This window comes from Lagopus leucura, unplaced genomic scaffold (genome assembly GCF_019238085.1).
Source record: "Lagopus leucura isolate 7727_CA_CO unplaced genomic scaffold, USGS_WTPT01 Super-Scaffold_100001, whole genome shotgun sequence".
Classification (NCBI taxonomy): Eukaryota; Metazoa; Chordata; class Aves; order Galliformes; family Phasianidae; genus Lagopus; species Lagopus leucura.
Window position 1 is genome coordinate 93,976,086 of NW_024962262.1, and position 14,534 is coordinate 93,990,619.

The 14,534-nt window shown below is 40.8% G+C and overlaps 1 protein-coding gene across 1 annotated transcript; it reads right to left on the minus strand.

Annotated features, from left to right (window-relative positions):
- Positions 1-1,777: 1,777 nt before the first annotated feature.
- On the minus strand, positions 1,778-10,551 carry LNP1 (leukemia NUP98 fusion partner 1). Its single transcript, XM_042866534.1, has 3 exons — positions 10,402-10,551; positions 3,937-4,182; positions 1,778-1,957 (listed from the first exon to the last, which is right to left on the minus strand). The coding sequence occupies exons 1-3, from the start codon at positions 10,549-10,551 to the stop codon at positions 1,778-1,780; spliced, it is 576 nt and encodes a 191-aa protein (XP_042722468.1).
- Between the last annotated feature and the right edge of the window lie 3,983 nt (positions 10,552-14,534).

Here is a 14,534-nt window from a genome sequence, read left to right on the forward strand (position 1 = left end):
TAATGTAGCTGCAAAACAGGAGGAGGATGTTGATCCTCCAAAATCCAGGCAAAACTGATGCAGCCATGACATTCAGCTCTCATGAGATGTGAGAGCAGGCTGCTATCTATCTGATATCATCTAGTAGGTGGCAATACTGTCCAAGGCAGGGGATTGGAACTGTGTGGTCATTAAGGTCCCTTCCAAACCAAGCTATTCTGTGATTCTATTCAGGTCTATTGTAAGGCAGTCTTCAAATCAGGATTATAAGAGGAAAGTTATCTGCGCAAAAGTTTTGGCCAATGGAAGAATTTTCTGAAAATCCAATCTGGACTGGGGAGGACAGGAACAATACATAAGAACAAATATTTTTTCAGTCAGATTTATTAGTTTGTAATATATGTTGCCAGGCAAGAAACATCTCACAAGCATTAGCAAGGGTTCAGTCACTTTCTTTTATATCCTCAAAGTCCTACAGAAACAAAACCAATCCCAGAATGAAGATAAGTGTCACAAAGTTTTGAGGATGCCCTAAGCTCTTAAAAGGTTGAACATTCAAAATTAAGGCTCTAAAGTAATAAAACCTTTGTTGACTACAGAAAATCCTGGGAAGGATACCCAGCAGACTTTGACTCTGGCTCACAAATCCATCAGTCTTCACTATCCTCTATTACCAAAGCAGGCTTTCTTCTTACTAAACCTGGAGAAATTATTCCCAATGACAGGGATTTTCTCTAAAGGGAGGACTCCATGTCAAAAAGCTGTTTCAAAGCATATGGAAATTGTATTCCTGTGCATAGAAGGAAATCTTACTTACAGATGATGAGATTTACAGCTGAGTTTAGAAAATCCTCAGCCAGAAAAAAAACTCCCAAGACCTGCTTATCCCTGGCAGAGTCACTTCCCAATTCCTTTGTTTGGCCTTAATTCATGAAAAAAAAAAGGAAAAAATGAAAAGGATCCACCACCCTGAATTTGTGGGAAGTATAATCAGCCCCTTGAAGAAATTATATAGAAGTGCAGGAGGCTGATCATCTCTGTTTTTTACCAGAGGTTTGAGCAAGGCTCAAATTTTGATGAGGCAGAACTAGAGTTGTAATAAAAGAGTCTTACAGCTATGAGTCACAGCTACAACATAGAAAATGAAGGGAGGAAAGGCCACAGCAGAGAAAAAGCTGGCAGAAAAACTAGTTGTGTGAATTGGGAAATGAGACTGGGGACATGGGAGAGAAAAGAGTTTTATTGCACGGACAGTGACAACAGCAACATGTGGAGGAGAGTGTGAGGGCTTATTTTCCTATCATCTCCACAAATTTGGGGTTGGGAGACTGTCAAAGAGAAGAGATCCCCGTTTCCAAACCATCTCTAAGTCTATGTCAGGGCCAAGTAATGGATGATAATTTATGTGTACATTTTCTTTCCCGATCTTTCTGTTCACAGTTAAAGCACAAATATATGGCTTTGAATGACTTTCCACAGCTCTGTAATACATAGGTGTTCTCCTCCTAAACAAACATATCCACTATTGTCCTGCTGCAATGCTAAATCTGCCTGAAACCCTCTAAAGGTGTGGTTCATTGCCCCATGTCTCTGAGCAGGGTCACATTCCTACTGGAGAAAAAAATGACAGGAATGTAGTAAAATGGTATCAATTATGCAGTTGAATTCTAGTTTCATTTTGCAGCTCTGGATTTGCTGTAGCTAACAAGCCTCTTCTAGTCAAAACAAGAACGCTCCCTCTGTTCATCACAGATAGTGCTAAAATTCATTAGCCCAAGACATTCTAGCTGCCTGTGCATCAATATCCTTTCTCAGTGCTTGCTTGTGAAGGGAACTGTTCGTTGTGTTTTGCGGGTATAGCTTCTGAGTGTTCATCTTTCTGCACTCTCCCTGGCTCTGATTTCTCTCCCATTCTCTTGTGAGACTTGTTCTTTCTCAGATGCAGTCTCTCTCTTCTCTCCTTCATGCCTTCAAGTTGCTAAAAGGCAGGAGAAAAATAGAATAGAATTAAGTGACTCTTACATCATCAACAAAATCTGATAACGATATTTCAGTAGTAATATATAGTAAAATACTACATTTACCAAAATATCAGGCAGATCAGCTTTAACACAGTGGGCTCAAACTCATGGCCCCAGCCAGTAACATTAATAATCAGCAAAGAGCAACACGCTGTAATACTTTTTGGGTGGTAGGAGGGTAGTCTGCCTGAAAGGCAAGCTTGGGAGAAGAGACATGAGGGGGAAAGGAGGCTCTGAAATTTCAGCTTAGATTCCTTGTTTTTCTTATTTCACATGATCCGTCTTTTAAAATCTGAAAGTTGCTCACTGACAGTTACAAAGACCATGCTGAAAACAAGTGCTGAAACATTTATTTAGAGAAAAGCAACGTGCAGGGAAGGAGATGAAGTGAAATTACCTTTTCTCCACTTTTAATTTCTTTTAATCTGCTGGTCGTATAAAGGGTGGTTTGAACAGTACTTGTAGGGTTCCAAATGCAAAAAAGGAGTTTTCAACACTCTTTTTGGAGCTCCGTGTTTAAGCCCACTCCCAAATTTCCTTTCAGATCTCTAATACCTATCACTCAGTTCTTCAAGGTTCTTCAGTCCTTGACATCTTACAGGCTTTAATAGTTTGGCCTAGTTGAAAGACAGATCAAAGTATAGCCCAGCACACCTTGCTGTAAATTACATAAGGGTTCCAGAATCCGTGTTTTTAAAATGCAACCAAAGTCAAACTTAGTTTATTATATTCACTGTACTTATCACACAACTGACATGCTCACAGACTTCCTAGCAGAAGTCTTTTGAGAAATGATAAACAATCAGCTACTGATGAGGGCTGGCAAATGAGGCAGTGGGAAATTCTGAATGAAATAAATACTGAGTTGTTCCTGAAAGGAAAAAAGATTACAGAATTCACATAAAATCTTAAAAATTGAATAACAGAGTTGTCATCACCATAACTCTTCATATTCCTAGAGGACTGAGCACGCAAGGACTGTAACTGTGGGACTGATCATGTAATTATGCTATTTATTGAAAAGAGATTTTTATTGTTTCTTCTCTTACTGCTAAATGGAAGGTTTGCACAGAGAGATAAAGATTACTTCTCCATATGAAACTGACAATGTCAAAAAACTGAAAAAATAAAGGACACTTCCATTTGTTGTTACTGATGATAATTATTCAGAGTTATTCAAGCACAGCTTTTCAGTGGGGTGACTGAATTTGACAGAGTTCTTCCAATACTTAAAAGGGATTTGCTGTTCAGCACCCTTCCCTCCAGTATGTGATACAGCAGATAGTATGTATCATTATAATAAATGCATTAAATTGTCAGAAAGGTCATTATTGGCTCCTCCTTCAGTGCAAACCATGCAGAATCATGCCTCAGGAGAGAATAACAGGGAGAAGAATGAAATAGGAAAAGGTTCCATGCTGGCTGCCTGCCCTTACAGTGACAATATAACAATGGCTGCTGCTGCGGTAGTGCAATGACACTGGAGTCCCAGGGAAGAGAAATCCCTCAAACACCATGATGCTTGGCAGCCTTACAGATAACATGGCATGTGGTTAAACCAGGTCAACAGCAATGAGAAAGTCACTTGGATATCACAGCAAAAGCAAAGCAGATCTGTTTTTATATTGTCTTGTTGCCACAGGGTGTGCAGTGTCTCATTTTGAAGTTACACACTTTGGAACAAGTCTAGGTGGTGACACTACATCCAAAATGCTCATGTTAATGACATTAGCAGTTTTACATTTCTTCAACTACAGTAAGGATAACATCATTCAAGAAATTCTAATTCAAGCTTATTTCTGCTCCTCCCCAAGCAAAGACACAAAGATTATATAAGGGATAAAGCTAGCCTGATTTATTAATTTACTTATTTTTTATTTTATTTTATTTATTTATTTCTGAAGTCTTCTTAAGGTTGCTGCTAGTTGTCACCTACCAAAGAAACTGAGCGTTTGCTCTTGAAATGCAATTGCTTCTCAAAGGACTCTGCAAATTCCTGCATGGAGTTTGACCTTGTCTCTGGGCCTGAGCTGTCTGCTGAAGGTGTTCTGCTTGCCTTCTTGTGGCAGTGGTATTTGACATCTTGGTCTTCTTGAAATTCCTTGGAGCCCTTGAGATGACCTGAAGATGAACCTTTGGCAGAGGCATGAAGTCGTGTTGTATGGAGAGAGGAAAGCCTGGCCTGCAAAAGAAGAGGTCTTTGCTGAGTATTGAATTCTAAAGCAGAGCACACAGGGCAGATTCTCTACTACAGAGTACTCTCCAAACAGTACTACAGAACAAATAACCTTGCCCAGACTTCTGTATCTTTCCTTATTTTTGTGCAGAAGAATCACACTGTCAAAGAGCTTGCTTCCTTGGGGCAGCAGCGAAATTTACTCATTCCCATTTTTGAGTATCTAAAGTTTTGGCACCCAAATAAGCGTTTGAAATGTGAGGTGTGCCCACTGTCATGGAAAAGAACTGGGACACTTCATAATCCCAAACACCCAGCCATGCCCTCAGGGAATGGGTTCTAGGCAGGGCTTTTAAACAGCAGAGACCCAGCCCTTCTGTGGCCAGATGAACCAGACACTGAGTTTGACTCACAGGTGCTCTGGGTCTTATTAGAGATTTTGAGGTCAACTGAGTGTGACAGAGACCATTTCTAGCACAGTCTTATTATATCTGCTGCCTGGCCTAAATGCAGACAAGATGCTCTACTGTTCAGCTCCAGGTTTTTTAGTGGTTTCTTGGGCATATTCATCCTGACCTCACAAGAGAGCATTTTCAGGGCACTAAGGGACACATCCCTAATAGAAAAATGATAGAATGATAGAATCATGGAATCATTAAGGTTGGGAAAGACGGAAACAGGCTTTTCACAATGGCTTGATGAGAGGTGCTAAATCACCAGTAAATCTACTTCTGTTGCATCTTCCAGCAAAATACCACAGTTCCACATAGGTTTTGCCTCCCTTGTTATGACTTCCTGTATGCAGCTATTGGCAATAACTGAGGGACTGTATATCCTGCTGTTTGTTAATTTATACTTCCCATTTTCACAGTCACCTGAAACTCTTTTTGTTGTTGTTGTTTTGTTTTATTTTTACATAAGTCTTATATTTTCTAGATGTACTTAACACCAAAGGGTCCTCAGCACATATGATGCAAGTTCATTTCCAGACATAAGCTAACTCTAGCAACTGATATTACGGACTGCTGCTGAGAGTAGTGGTAATGATTCCTGCTATGCTATTTTTACTTTGAGGCATACTGTTACAACACTAATCGATATTGCTGTGATTTCTGTAAGGTCATATCGTATTCTTATTTGGAAAAGCACCAAAGCAATCGGATTGTGCTTGAGGGACAGGAGTACACATGCCATGTCAAGCTGTACAAGCTGAACATCTTCTATGTCGTTTTAATGGTATCAGTGTATATTGTTTCCTGGAAACACACATTGTTTCACACTAAAAATCACAGGTATTTTTTCTTAGAGGCTTTAAAAAAAGAAAAATAAAACAAAACAGGAGAACAGATGAAGCAGAGGATGGTATTCATCAATCTTGTTTTACATTATCTGTAAATATTTTATGCTACAAAGATGTTGCTTTTTATTTTTCCTTCACAGATGAAATTATAGTGACACTCTTAACAAAAAGAAAGTAGTTCACATGCTAACGTAGACACTATCGTTCAGAAAAGAGACAGGCCTTCCTCTGAAATGCAGATTTGTCTCAGTGAACCTAGGGTACGGCTACACATATGACAAGGGGAAATGGTTTTAAACTGGAAGAGGCCAGATTTAGACTATATATTAGGAATAAATTCTTTATAGTCAAGGTGTTGAGACACTGGAACAGGTTTCTCAGAGAGGTTAAGAATGCCCCCTTTCCCCCCCCCCAGAAGCACTCAAGACCAGGCTGGATGGAGCTTTAAGCAACCTGGTCTAGTGTGAGATATCCCTGCCTTTAGCAAGGGGCTGGAACTAGATGACCTTACAGGTCCCTTCCAACCCAAACCATTCTACGATACTATGATCATGTAATCTCATTACAGCAGCCATGCTTCCTCTCACAGTGCACACACACATTAGCACGTTACTGTCTTATGAACACAACCTGACAGAGGACAAAGGCCTTAGTACAATTGCTAAGAATGAACATTTCATGGCTTATTACTAGTAGAAAACAGTAGTCCTCTTTTATTTAAGATAAATTCTGGCAATGAGTTTACGTAAGATCCATTTCTTCGACTTAGTACATGTGTTTAATACATAGATTTGGTGCCAAATGGATTGCGTGATACCACTGCAAGTAAGAACAGGCCTGAGATATCTTTAATCTATGCTTCCCTTCCTGATATCACAGGAGCTGCTGGAAACAGAGATTTTTTCTGTATCCATGCTTTCTTGTCCACCCACTACTGCTGCCTTCCCTTTCCAAAAGCCTCTGAGTGCTGTTCCAATGTCTGCTCCCATCCTTGCCCCAGTAGCTGGCTCCTGTTTTCATGTGATGCCTCTTTAGCAAGCTTCTATCATCTCTGGCTTCTAGGATTTGCCTTGAGTAGTTCTTCAACTGGAGAAATGGAGAGGAGGTGAAACAAGGAAAAAGGCATGGGAAGTAAGAATTATATCTGTTCTTTGATATCACAATAGGGAATTTTTGCTAGCTCTCTGCGTTTGTTTCTCACTCCCCTTAGTACCCCCTTTTTCTGTATGAGCCTTTGTGTAATCCCAGTCATGCTTAGTGTCTGTTTATATAATAGGCAGCAGATTGTTTGCTAATGCAGAAAAAGCACAGAAACAAAAAATCCTCAAGAACTTGGTGCCAATATTATTTGCCTATTCTATTTCTCAGTTTCTGTTGGAGACAAGATAATTTCTTCCATCTTTTGGCTTTGATCTGAGGACTCACACAGCTGTCAGTGAGACAATTAATCTTCAGAGTGTCAGCGTTGCATTTGTTGTTTGCTCAAGTTTACATAACGACCCCAGTTCTCTAGGAATATTTTGGAAAATCTGACATTCCGATTCTGTCCCAGAGCATTCTTTCCTCCCAAGAAGCTTATAGCCAAGCATGAATTCCTTAAAAATGTTTCAGCCTAGGCTTACACTGATCTGTAGCAATGATATTGCAATAGATGTTTAGTCTGATTTTAGTTTAGAATAAGTGTCATTACCTTCAACTGTAGTCAGAAGTTCTGCTCTCACCCTTGGCTGTTTCTTATCTGCTTTTCTGTCATGAGCAATGTCTACTTCAAAGTTCTCCCATATATAGGGTTGTAAAACTCTAACCAGTGCTCCTCAGCATGCAATATTTTCCCCACAGCAAAATGCCTGGGAAATAGGAAACAGTCCTGAGCTGAAATGATGGAGGATAACTAGAATGCATCAAGCAAAGTCATCAGCTTCAGAAAGAGAATCAGTTACTGTATCTGAAATTTGCAGTGTGCAGCAAATTAATTAAAGCAGATGAAAGCAGATGACTTAGTTCTCCTCAGGCTGTTTCCACATTCACTGCAGGCCTGTGATGACTTATCTGAACCTAATGCTTTTCAGGGAAGCGGATGTATTTGTTTTAATGGAGAATTCTGGACTTAGTGTTTTAGCCTGTTTTGGCATGAGAATTCCTGAGACCAGTTACATGTTCTGCCAGTGACCCAGTGAGGGATGAATATAAGTTTGTATTCTCTGCAAAATGGGAATGATTACAACAAAAGCATTTTGTGAACCGCATCTCAGTAATGTTTGTCTTATAAGGTATGATACGATCCTGGAGAAAAAGAAATACAAATTATTGTTAGTTTCTGTGAAGCAAATCACAGAGGAGTTCTTCTACAAAGCTTTGTTCATATTTTGAGAGGCTCCTAAATGACAGGATGCCACAGCATTCAGCTATTGTGTTTTAAGTGAGAACAGTGGTAGGAAAAACTATAAAGAAGACCAAAAGAAAACCAACCTATTCCATAGCTGAAAGCTATTTACAGAGTTATTCCAAAACACCTTCTGTGCCATAGTGCTAGCACTGTGCTGTGCAATACCAAAACACTGTTGGTGCAAATGTAGTTCATGTGGATGGAACTGCATTACTGCTGATAGGCTGTATGCCAGCCCTGGGTATGAGAGAAAGTGTGTTGGCAGTGCTGTTTGGGCAGCACAAGTTTATCTGTCTGCACAAGAAACTTTTGCAAACAGCTGTGTCAGTCAGAACCTGCTAATGTAGAGGGCATGGGGATGGGTTGGCAGTAGGACTAAGCAATGTTAGTGGTCTCTTCAACCTTAATGGTTCCATGATTCTGCGATTTGATTGTAACCAGAACAGCCATGGTTACCTCCATTTACAGTGTCAACACAGAAGAAAGTGTACACTGATCCACTGAGGAAGTATTAACTTACAGAAGAGACATGGTCTGATCTCAGTTATTATTCCTCTCAATTAATTGCACTATTCTGACAAAAGAAAGATGTTATTTAACTAGCACTGGTAATTGTTTTGATTCTCATAGTAGTTATTCTTTGTAACAACAGTCTAAAGAGCACATCTAGGTGCAATAGCAAGTCGTGGCTCTGAGAAGGAGATGCACTTTTTGAAGATGTTTCTAAGGAATTACTAGTGCACCCAATTGAATAATTTCTAGATTTGATTTAACACAATGTATTTTAGTAGTCTTCACTATCAACTGATCAGAAATTTCTATTAAAATAGTTTATTATAAAAAATTATCAGAATTTGTTATAAGAAATCCAAACAAATCATCCTTTTTCATTCCCACGGTCTATTTCTGGTACTGAGATTGAGATCTATATGTGCTACATAGTATAGCTGAGCCAAGAAAAAAACTGTGGAGCACTAACATGAAGGCCAGACATAATTAAGTGTACAGGGTAACTTTAACTGATTGAACAATCATACAAAAAGTCACAGCCTTTTCTCTCTAAGCTAGCTTCATTAAAGTTCTAGTGCTGATTCAGGGATACAATTATCATTAGCAAAAGCATTGAAAAAGCTTTTGATCAAACTGAATTTAAGAACGTGCTTCAAATTAAATGTACGTGTACACACACAAGCATGCAATGAAGCCGCATTCAGCAACTTGCTGAATGGAATGCAATTTAAGGTACATTCTGATGCTTCAGTCTGTATTAGGCGTAAAGAAATCGTGTATGCGTAATTCTCTGAAGAACAAAACTAAAATATCATAAAGTTGATATTCAAAGAGTAAGGAGGTCGTTTTGTTCTGTTTTGCTCCTCTTAACCATAATTTTTGAGAAAAGAAAAAAATTTTCCTGGAGGTGTAAGAAATGTGTAAATGTGAATGTGACACTGTGGGATGTGGTTGCATGGACATGGTGATGATGGGCAGATGGATGGTTGGAATGGTGTTTTTTTCCAGCCTTAATGATTCCGTCATTCTATTCTATGATTCTATGTAAAGGAAAAATCCCACCGCTTGGAACATGGCAGATTCAGTGGAAGGTGATTTCCAAGGTGAAATATAGTACATGACAGAAAAAAATCTTTGGAATAAAATAGTATTGGCTTTGTTGCAGACATTATGATTTAGGATATAACTGAAAAATTATTTGTAAGTAAACATAATTACTTTGGGAAGCCAATCGATGCATCTGGAAAAAAAAGAGACAGGTTTGAGGTACCTACACTTTTTTTTTTAAGGACTGGGAATATCTGCTTTTTTTGCATTTTGATTATTAGTTAGTTGTCAGCTACCTTAAAAAACTGCTTTGGCATTTGAACCCTGTCCCTTTCCCCACTGTTCTGATGGTTTAGGAAAAAAGAAGCTGTTTCTCCCTCAACAATTTACTTCATAATATAATAAACTTAGTTATGTATTTTCAGGTTCAGATACTTTAAACAAGGAGGGACCATATCCTCTAGCTTAAATTCAAAGTTACATCAGCAAGCGGCTAAATTCCAGAGAGAAAAGCACACAGCTTCCTTGAGAAGAGTGGTTGTAGAATTAGGTCAAAATCCAATGAATGTATATAGGCTTATGTAGTTCTACATGTGAGAACATACTCATCGAAGACAAGTTCGTGCACGCCAGATTTCTGAAGTGCTTGTATCTCTGTCAGGTCATGCTTTACCAGACAGAAAATCATAATGCATAGCTAGGACTCCAGCAGTTATCTCAGCCTTCTTCTTCCATTTTTTGGTCCCGTCTTTCATCATCATGAAGTTTTCTCATCTTCCTCTATCCCAAAGACCTCTGAGGCTTCCGGAGGGAGCTGAGTTTGAGAAGCAACTTCTGCCAGTAGGAACTGAACCTAGTTGACAAGGTAAGTGAGGCATTCTCATCCCAGCGGATCTCTAGGGTTAACTTTTGGGATGTCTGCACTGAAGATTATACATAAGCCACACACACATGAACACAGAAAACTGCACGCAGCTCTTACCGGAAGGGAGGCTCTCCTTTCACTAAGGGATCGTGTTTGACGTTTCTTGTGGCCTCTACTCTCTTTCTCATTCTCATCAATCAAGCTGTGGCCCCAGAAACTGCTCATCCATCTTGCAAAGGAAATATCATCATCCTCTTCATATTCCATGTACAGACACTCCAAATTTGCAGCAGTCTCCCAGCCAGACAAGGAAAAGCAGTATCGAAGGCTTCCAGTAAGCCAATAGCCCCACACTATTCTGTCAAGAGGAAGAGGAGATGCAGTTTCAGCCACTCTTTCTGCACTTCACCCCCCAAAGCCCAACCCACTGCAACCCTAGGCACTGTCTAAACATAAAATCAATCCTTTCTCATCTATTTTCAACAAGGTTTCTTTTAATCTTTCCATTGCAGAGATGTTCAGTGACAGTGCCGCAGGGTGCTGATAGGAAGGGAAATATGTTCTCTACTCCATATACATTGCAGTTGAGTGCATCAGCTGTCAATGCCAATGGAGAATTGCCCACAGTAACATGCCTGGAAGGCGTGTACTCTAACCCAAAGCAGGCTTGTGATTTTGAGAAGCAGAATTGATATATTGACAGTGGTCAGAAACTGGCACATCTGCCTGCAGAGGCCTAACTGACTTTGTGGAAGGCAGGACAAATAGCCCTCTTCGTGCTACCCTCGCTGCTGATCTCTGTTGCCTCTGTGCTTCCTTTTGGTGTCCAGGAAATATGGTCTCTCTGGAACGAAGGCTCTCCTGAGAAAATTGTTCATTTTTGGGTCGTGGCATGATGCATGAATGTGCATCGTTTGCTTTTCACAAAAATAGTTTCATCTGTTGTATCTGCTTTATGATGGGCCTGGCTTGAGCACACTGAACACAGAGTAGGAATGAGTCTGACCTCCTAACCAAGCACTGGGTGTAGACTATTCACTGTGTCTACACTGTAAAACAGAACAGAGCAGGGGACTGTTCCTCGTTCCTGAGACCAAGTGGCTAGACTGGACTCATTCATTCTACACTACATTTTTGTGCTACCAGTATCTTGTTATAATATCTGTGGCTTTTATTTTAAATTTCAACATAGCTGATGTAACCTGAAAACTCTGTTTGTAGCACATTAAAATGTTGTTTGTAAAACATGAAACTGAAGTATGTTACAGTGTTACATGCCTTGGAACACAGATGAAGGAAATGAAGGAGTGTTTAGAGGATGTGGAGCCTCTTGGGGTAACTGTGGAAAACTGCGTAGGAGAAATTACATAAATCTAACTTCCTATTGGAAGCATTGGTGTGTGCTAGGTAGCCAAGTGTTCTCCTGATGCTTAGATATCGTCTTGGAGATATTAGTCAGCACTGTCCAAAAGTATACCGAAAAGCTTACTAGCAGTTTAGCATTATGTGCAATCAATGATACAGCATTAAACCTTGCTGCTTGTCTCTAATCTATTTAGCAGTATACGGATGTAGTAGCAAAACTCTAGTTTCATTCAAGTCTGTGTAGATGTGAGGCTTAAGCTCTCCCAGTACCATAACTCAGATGTAGGACTCTTCATTCTGAATAATACAGGTGAAAGAACTGATTGGTAATAGATACCTATGTGAGTTTTGTTTTGTCTGTGGCAATGAGACCATGTGTAGCACAGAAAACTGTAGAACATGGGTATACACACAGAATATCCTTGGATGTTGCACATTAGAGCTTAGAGTCACAAGCAAACCTGCAGCAGGATGTGCTCTTGGTGAAAGTGTGAAGGGATAGGGGTGACAAGAATACCTACAAAATGGCACAGTAAAAATACACCTGAGTAAAAAGAACATGTAGGCCGATTGTTCAAGTAGAGAAGAGTACTCCAGACCATATTCTGAGAGCCTAAATTTTTCTGTACACCCTGAGGCTACAGGAAAGGTATATGCAAGGGACTATCCTGGGTCATAAAAGACAACATGTGGCAGAAATTCAGACCATCCTGGTAGGAAACTATCAGCCTGTAGATATGCCACTTGTACTGTATGGCATAAGGTTCTTCTATTCTGTTACATAAAGTGTAAAGTGCTTCTGCTGTGCTGAAACAGCTGATGGAAAAATGACACAATCTCACAGTTTTGGCAAAATATACTTAGGCAAATTACGATAATTCACACATGGAAAGAGCTGTTTATTACCAGGCACCAAGACATACTGAGCGTCCAGCAGGACAGCAGATCACACCAAGCAAATTACCAGGGCTCCATGAGAGATGGGAAGAGTGGGAAATAAAAAAGGGGCCGCTGCTGCAGCTGAATGAATAAACCCTGTAGCAAACAGGAGGCCAGGATGTCCTGGTGCTCAGATCATCAGCACTCAGGGCAAACCCAAACTCACTTTGGAAAACATTAACAGGGCTTCTGAGGTGTTTGCCTCACAACCATGCCACTGTTTCTGTTTTCAGCACTTTTTTCTTCCTTCATAGTGCTACATGTGCCTATTGCTCTCTTCAAGTATCTGAAAAGTGATTGCAGCAAGAGCAGGGCTGGTCTCTTCTCACTGGTGACAGGTGACAGGATGAGGGGAAATGGCCTCAAGTTGTACCAAGGGAGGTTTAGGTTGTATATCAGGAAAAACTTCTTTACAGAAGGGGTTGTTAAGCACTGGAATAGGCTTCCCAGGTATGTGGTTGAGTCACCATCCCTGGATGTGTTTAAAAATCATCTGGATGTGGTGTTCAGGGACATGATTTAGTGGTGGGTTGATAGAGTTAGGGTAGTATGGTTAGGTTGTGGTTGGACTTGATGATCTTTAAGGTCTTTCCAACCTGAGAAATTCTATGATTCTATGATTCTGATTCTATGTCTTCACTTCTATTCATTTTCCTTCCCACTTGCTAGGAAATTTTTGCTATGTGATGACAAGCACTACCTGAGCATGACATGGGACCAGGGGCAGCTTCTCCATATCATGAGCTGAATTCTGCAGGGTAAGTGGAGATAGGAATGTCAGTTTTCCCTTCCTATTGATGTGTGCTGAGTTGACATAGTCACATGAATACACAACAGATACACAGTTCCAGTATTGCATATTTAATGATTTCCATGACAGATTCAGTCAATAACTTTAAAAAGAAGCGGTTACACTGCCGTGGTTACCTGGTCAAAAGTGAGGTGTCCCTGCCTATAGCAGGGGATTGGAACTAGATCATCTTTGAGATCATGTTCACCAAGTGGAGGCCGTGCTCGACCAACCTGGTGGCCTTCTATGATGTTGTCACATGCTGGGTGGATGGGGGGAGAGCGGTAGATGTAGTGTACCTTGATTTTAGAAAGGCATTTGATACTGTCTCCCACGACATCCATATAACAAAGCTGAGGAAGTGTGGGATAGACAAGTGGACAGTGAGGTGGGTTGAGAACTGGCTGACTGGCAGAACGCAGAGGGTTGTCATTGGTGGTGCAGAGTCTGGCTGGAGACCTGTAACCAGTGGTGTTCCCCATGGGTCTGTGCTGGGTCCGATCTTGTTCAACATCTTCATCAGTGACCTTGATGAGGGGACAGTGGCCACCCTCAGCAAGTTTGCTGATGATACGAAGTTGGGAGGATTGGCTGACACGACTGAAGGCTGTGCTGCCATTCAGCAAGACCTGGAAAGGCTGGGGAGCTGGGCGGTAAAAAAACAGATGAGATTTAACAAAAGCAAGCGTAGATCTTGCATCTAGGGAGGAATAATTGCATGTACCAATACAGGCTGGGAAATGACCTGCTGGAGAGGAGCTCTGCAGAGAGGGACCTGGGTGTCCTGGTGGATGACAGGTTGGCCATGAGCCAGCAGTGTGCCCTTGTGGCCAAAAAGGCCAATGGCATCCTGGGATGCATTAAAAAGAGCGTGGCCAGCAGGTCGAGGGAGGTGATCCTCCCCCTCTACTCTGCCCTGGTAAGGCCTCATCTGCAGTACTGTGTTCAGTACAAAGAAGACAGGGATCTCTTGGAAAGAGTCCAGTGGAGGGCCACAAAAATGGTGAAGGGCCTGGAGCATCTCCCCTATGAAGAAAGGCTGAGTGAACTGGGTCTGTTTAGCCTTGAGAAAAGATGACTGAGAGGGGATCTAATCCAGGTCTATAAATATCTTAGGTGTGGGGGGAAGAGTGGAGAGGCCAATCTCTTTTCAGTG

Coding starts and splice junctions, on each gene's coding strand:
- LNP1 (XM_042866534.1), bottom strand. CDS start 10,551: ATGGAATATGAAGAGGATGATGATATTTCCTTTGCAAGATGGATGAGC. Junction 4,183..10,401: donor AAAGGAGAGCCTCCCTTCCG/GTAAGAGCTGCG, acceptor CTTCTTTTGCAG/GCCAGGCTTTCCTCTCTCCA. Junction 1,958..3,936: donor GCAAACGCTCAGTTTCTTTG/GTAGGTGACAAC, acceptor CCTGCCTTTTAG/CAACTTGAAGGCATGAAGGA.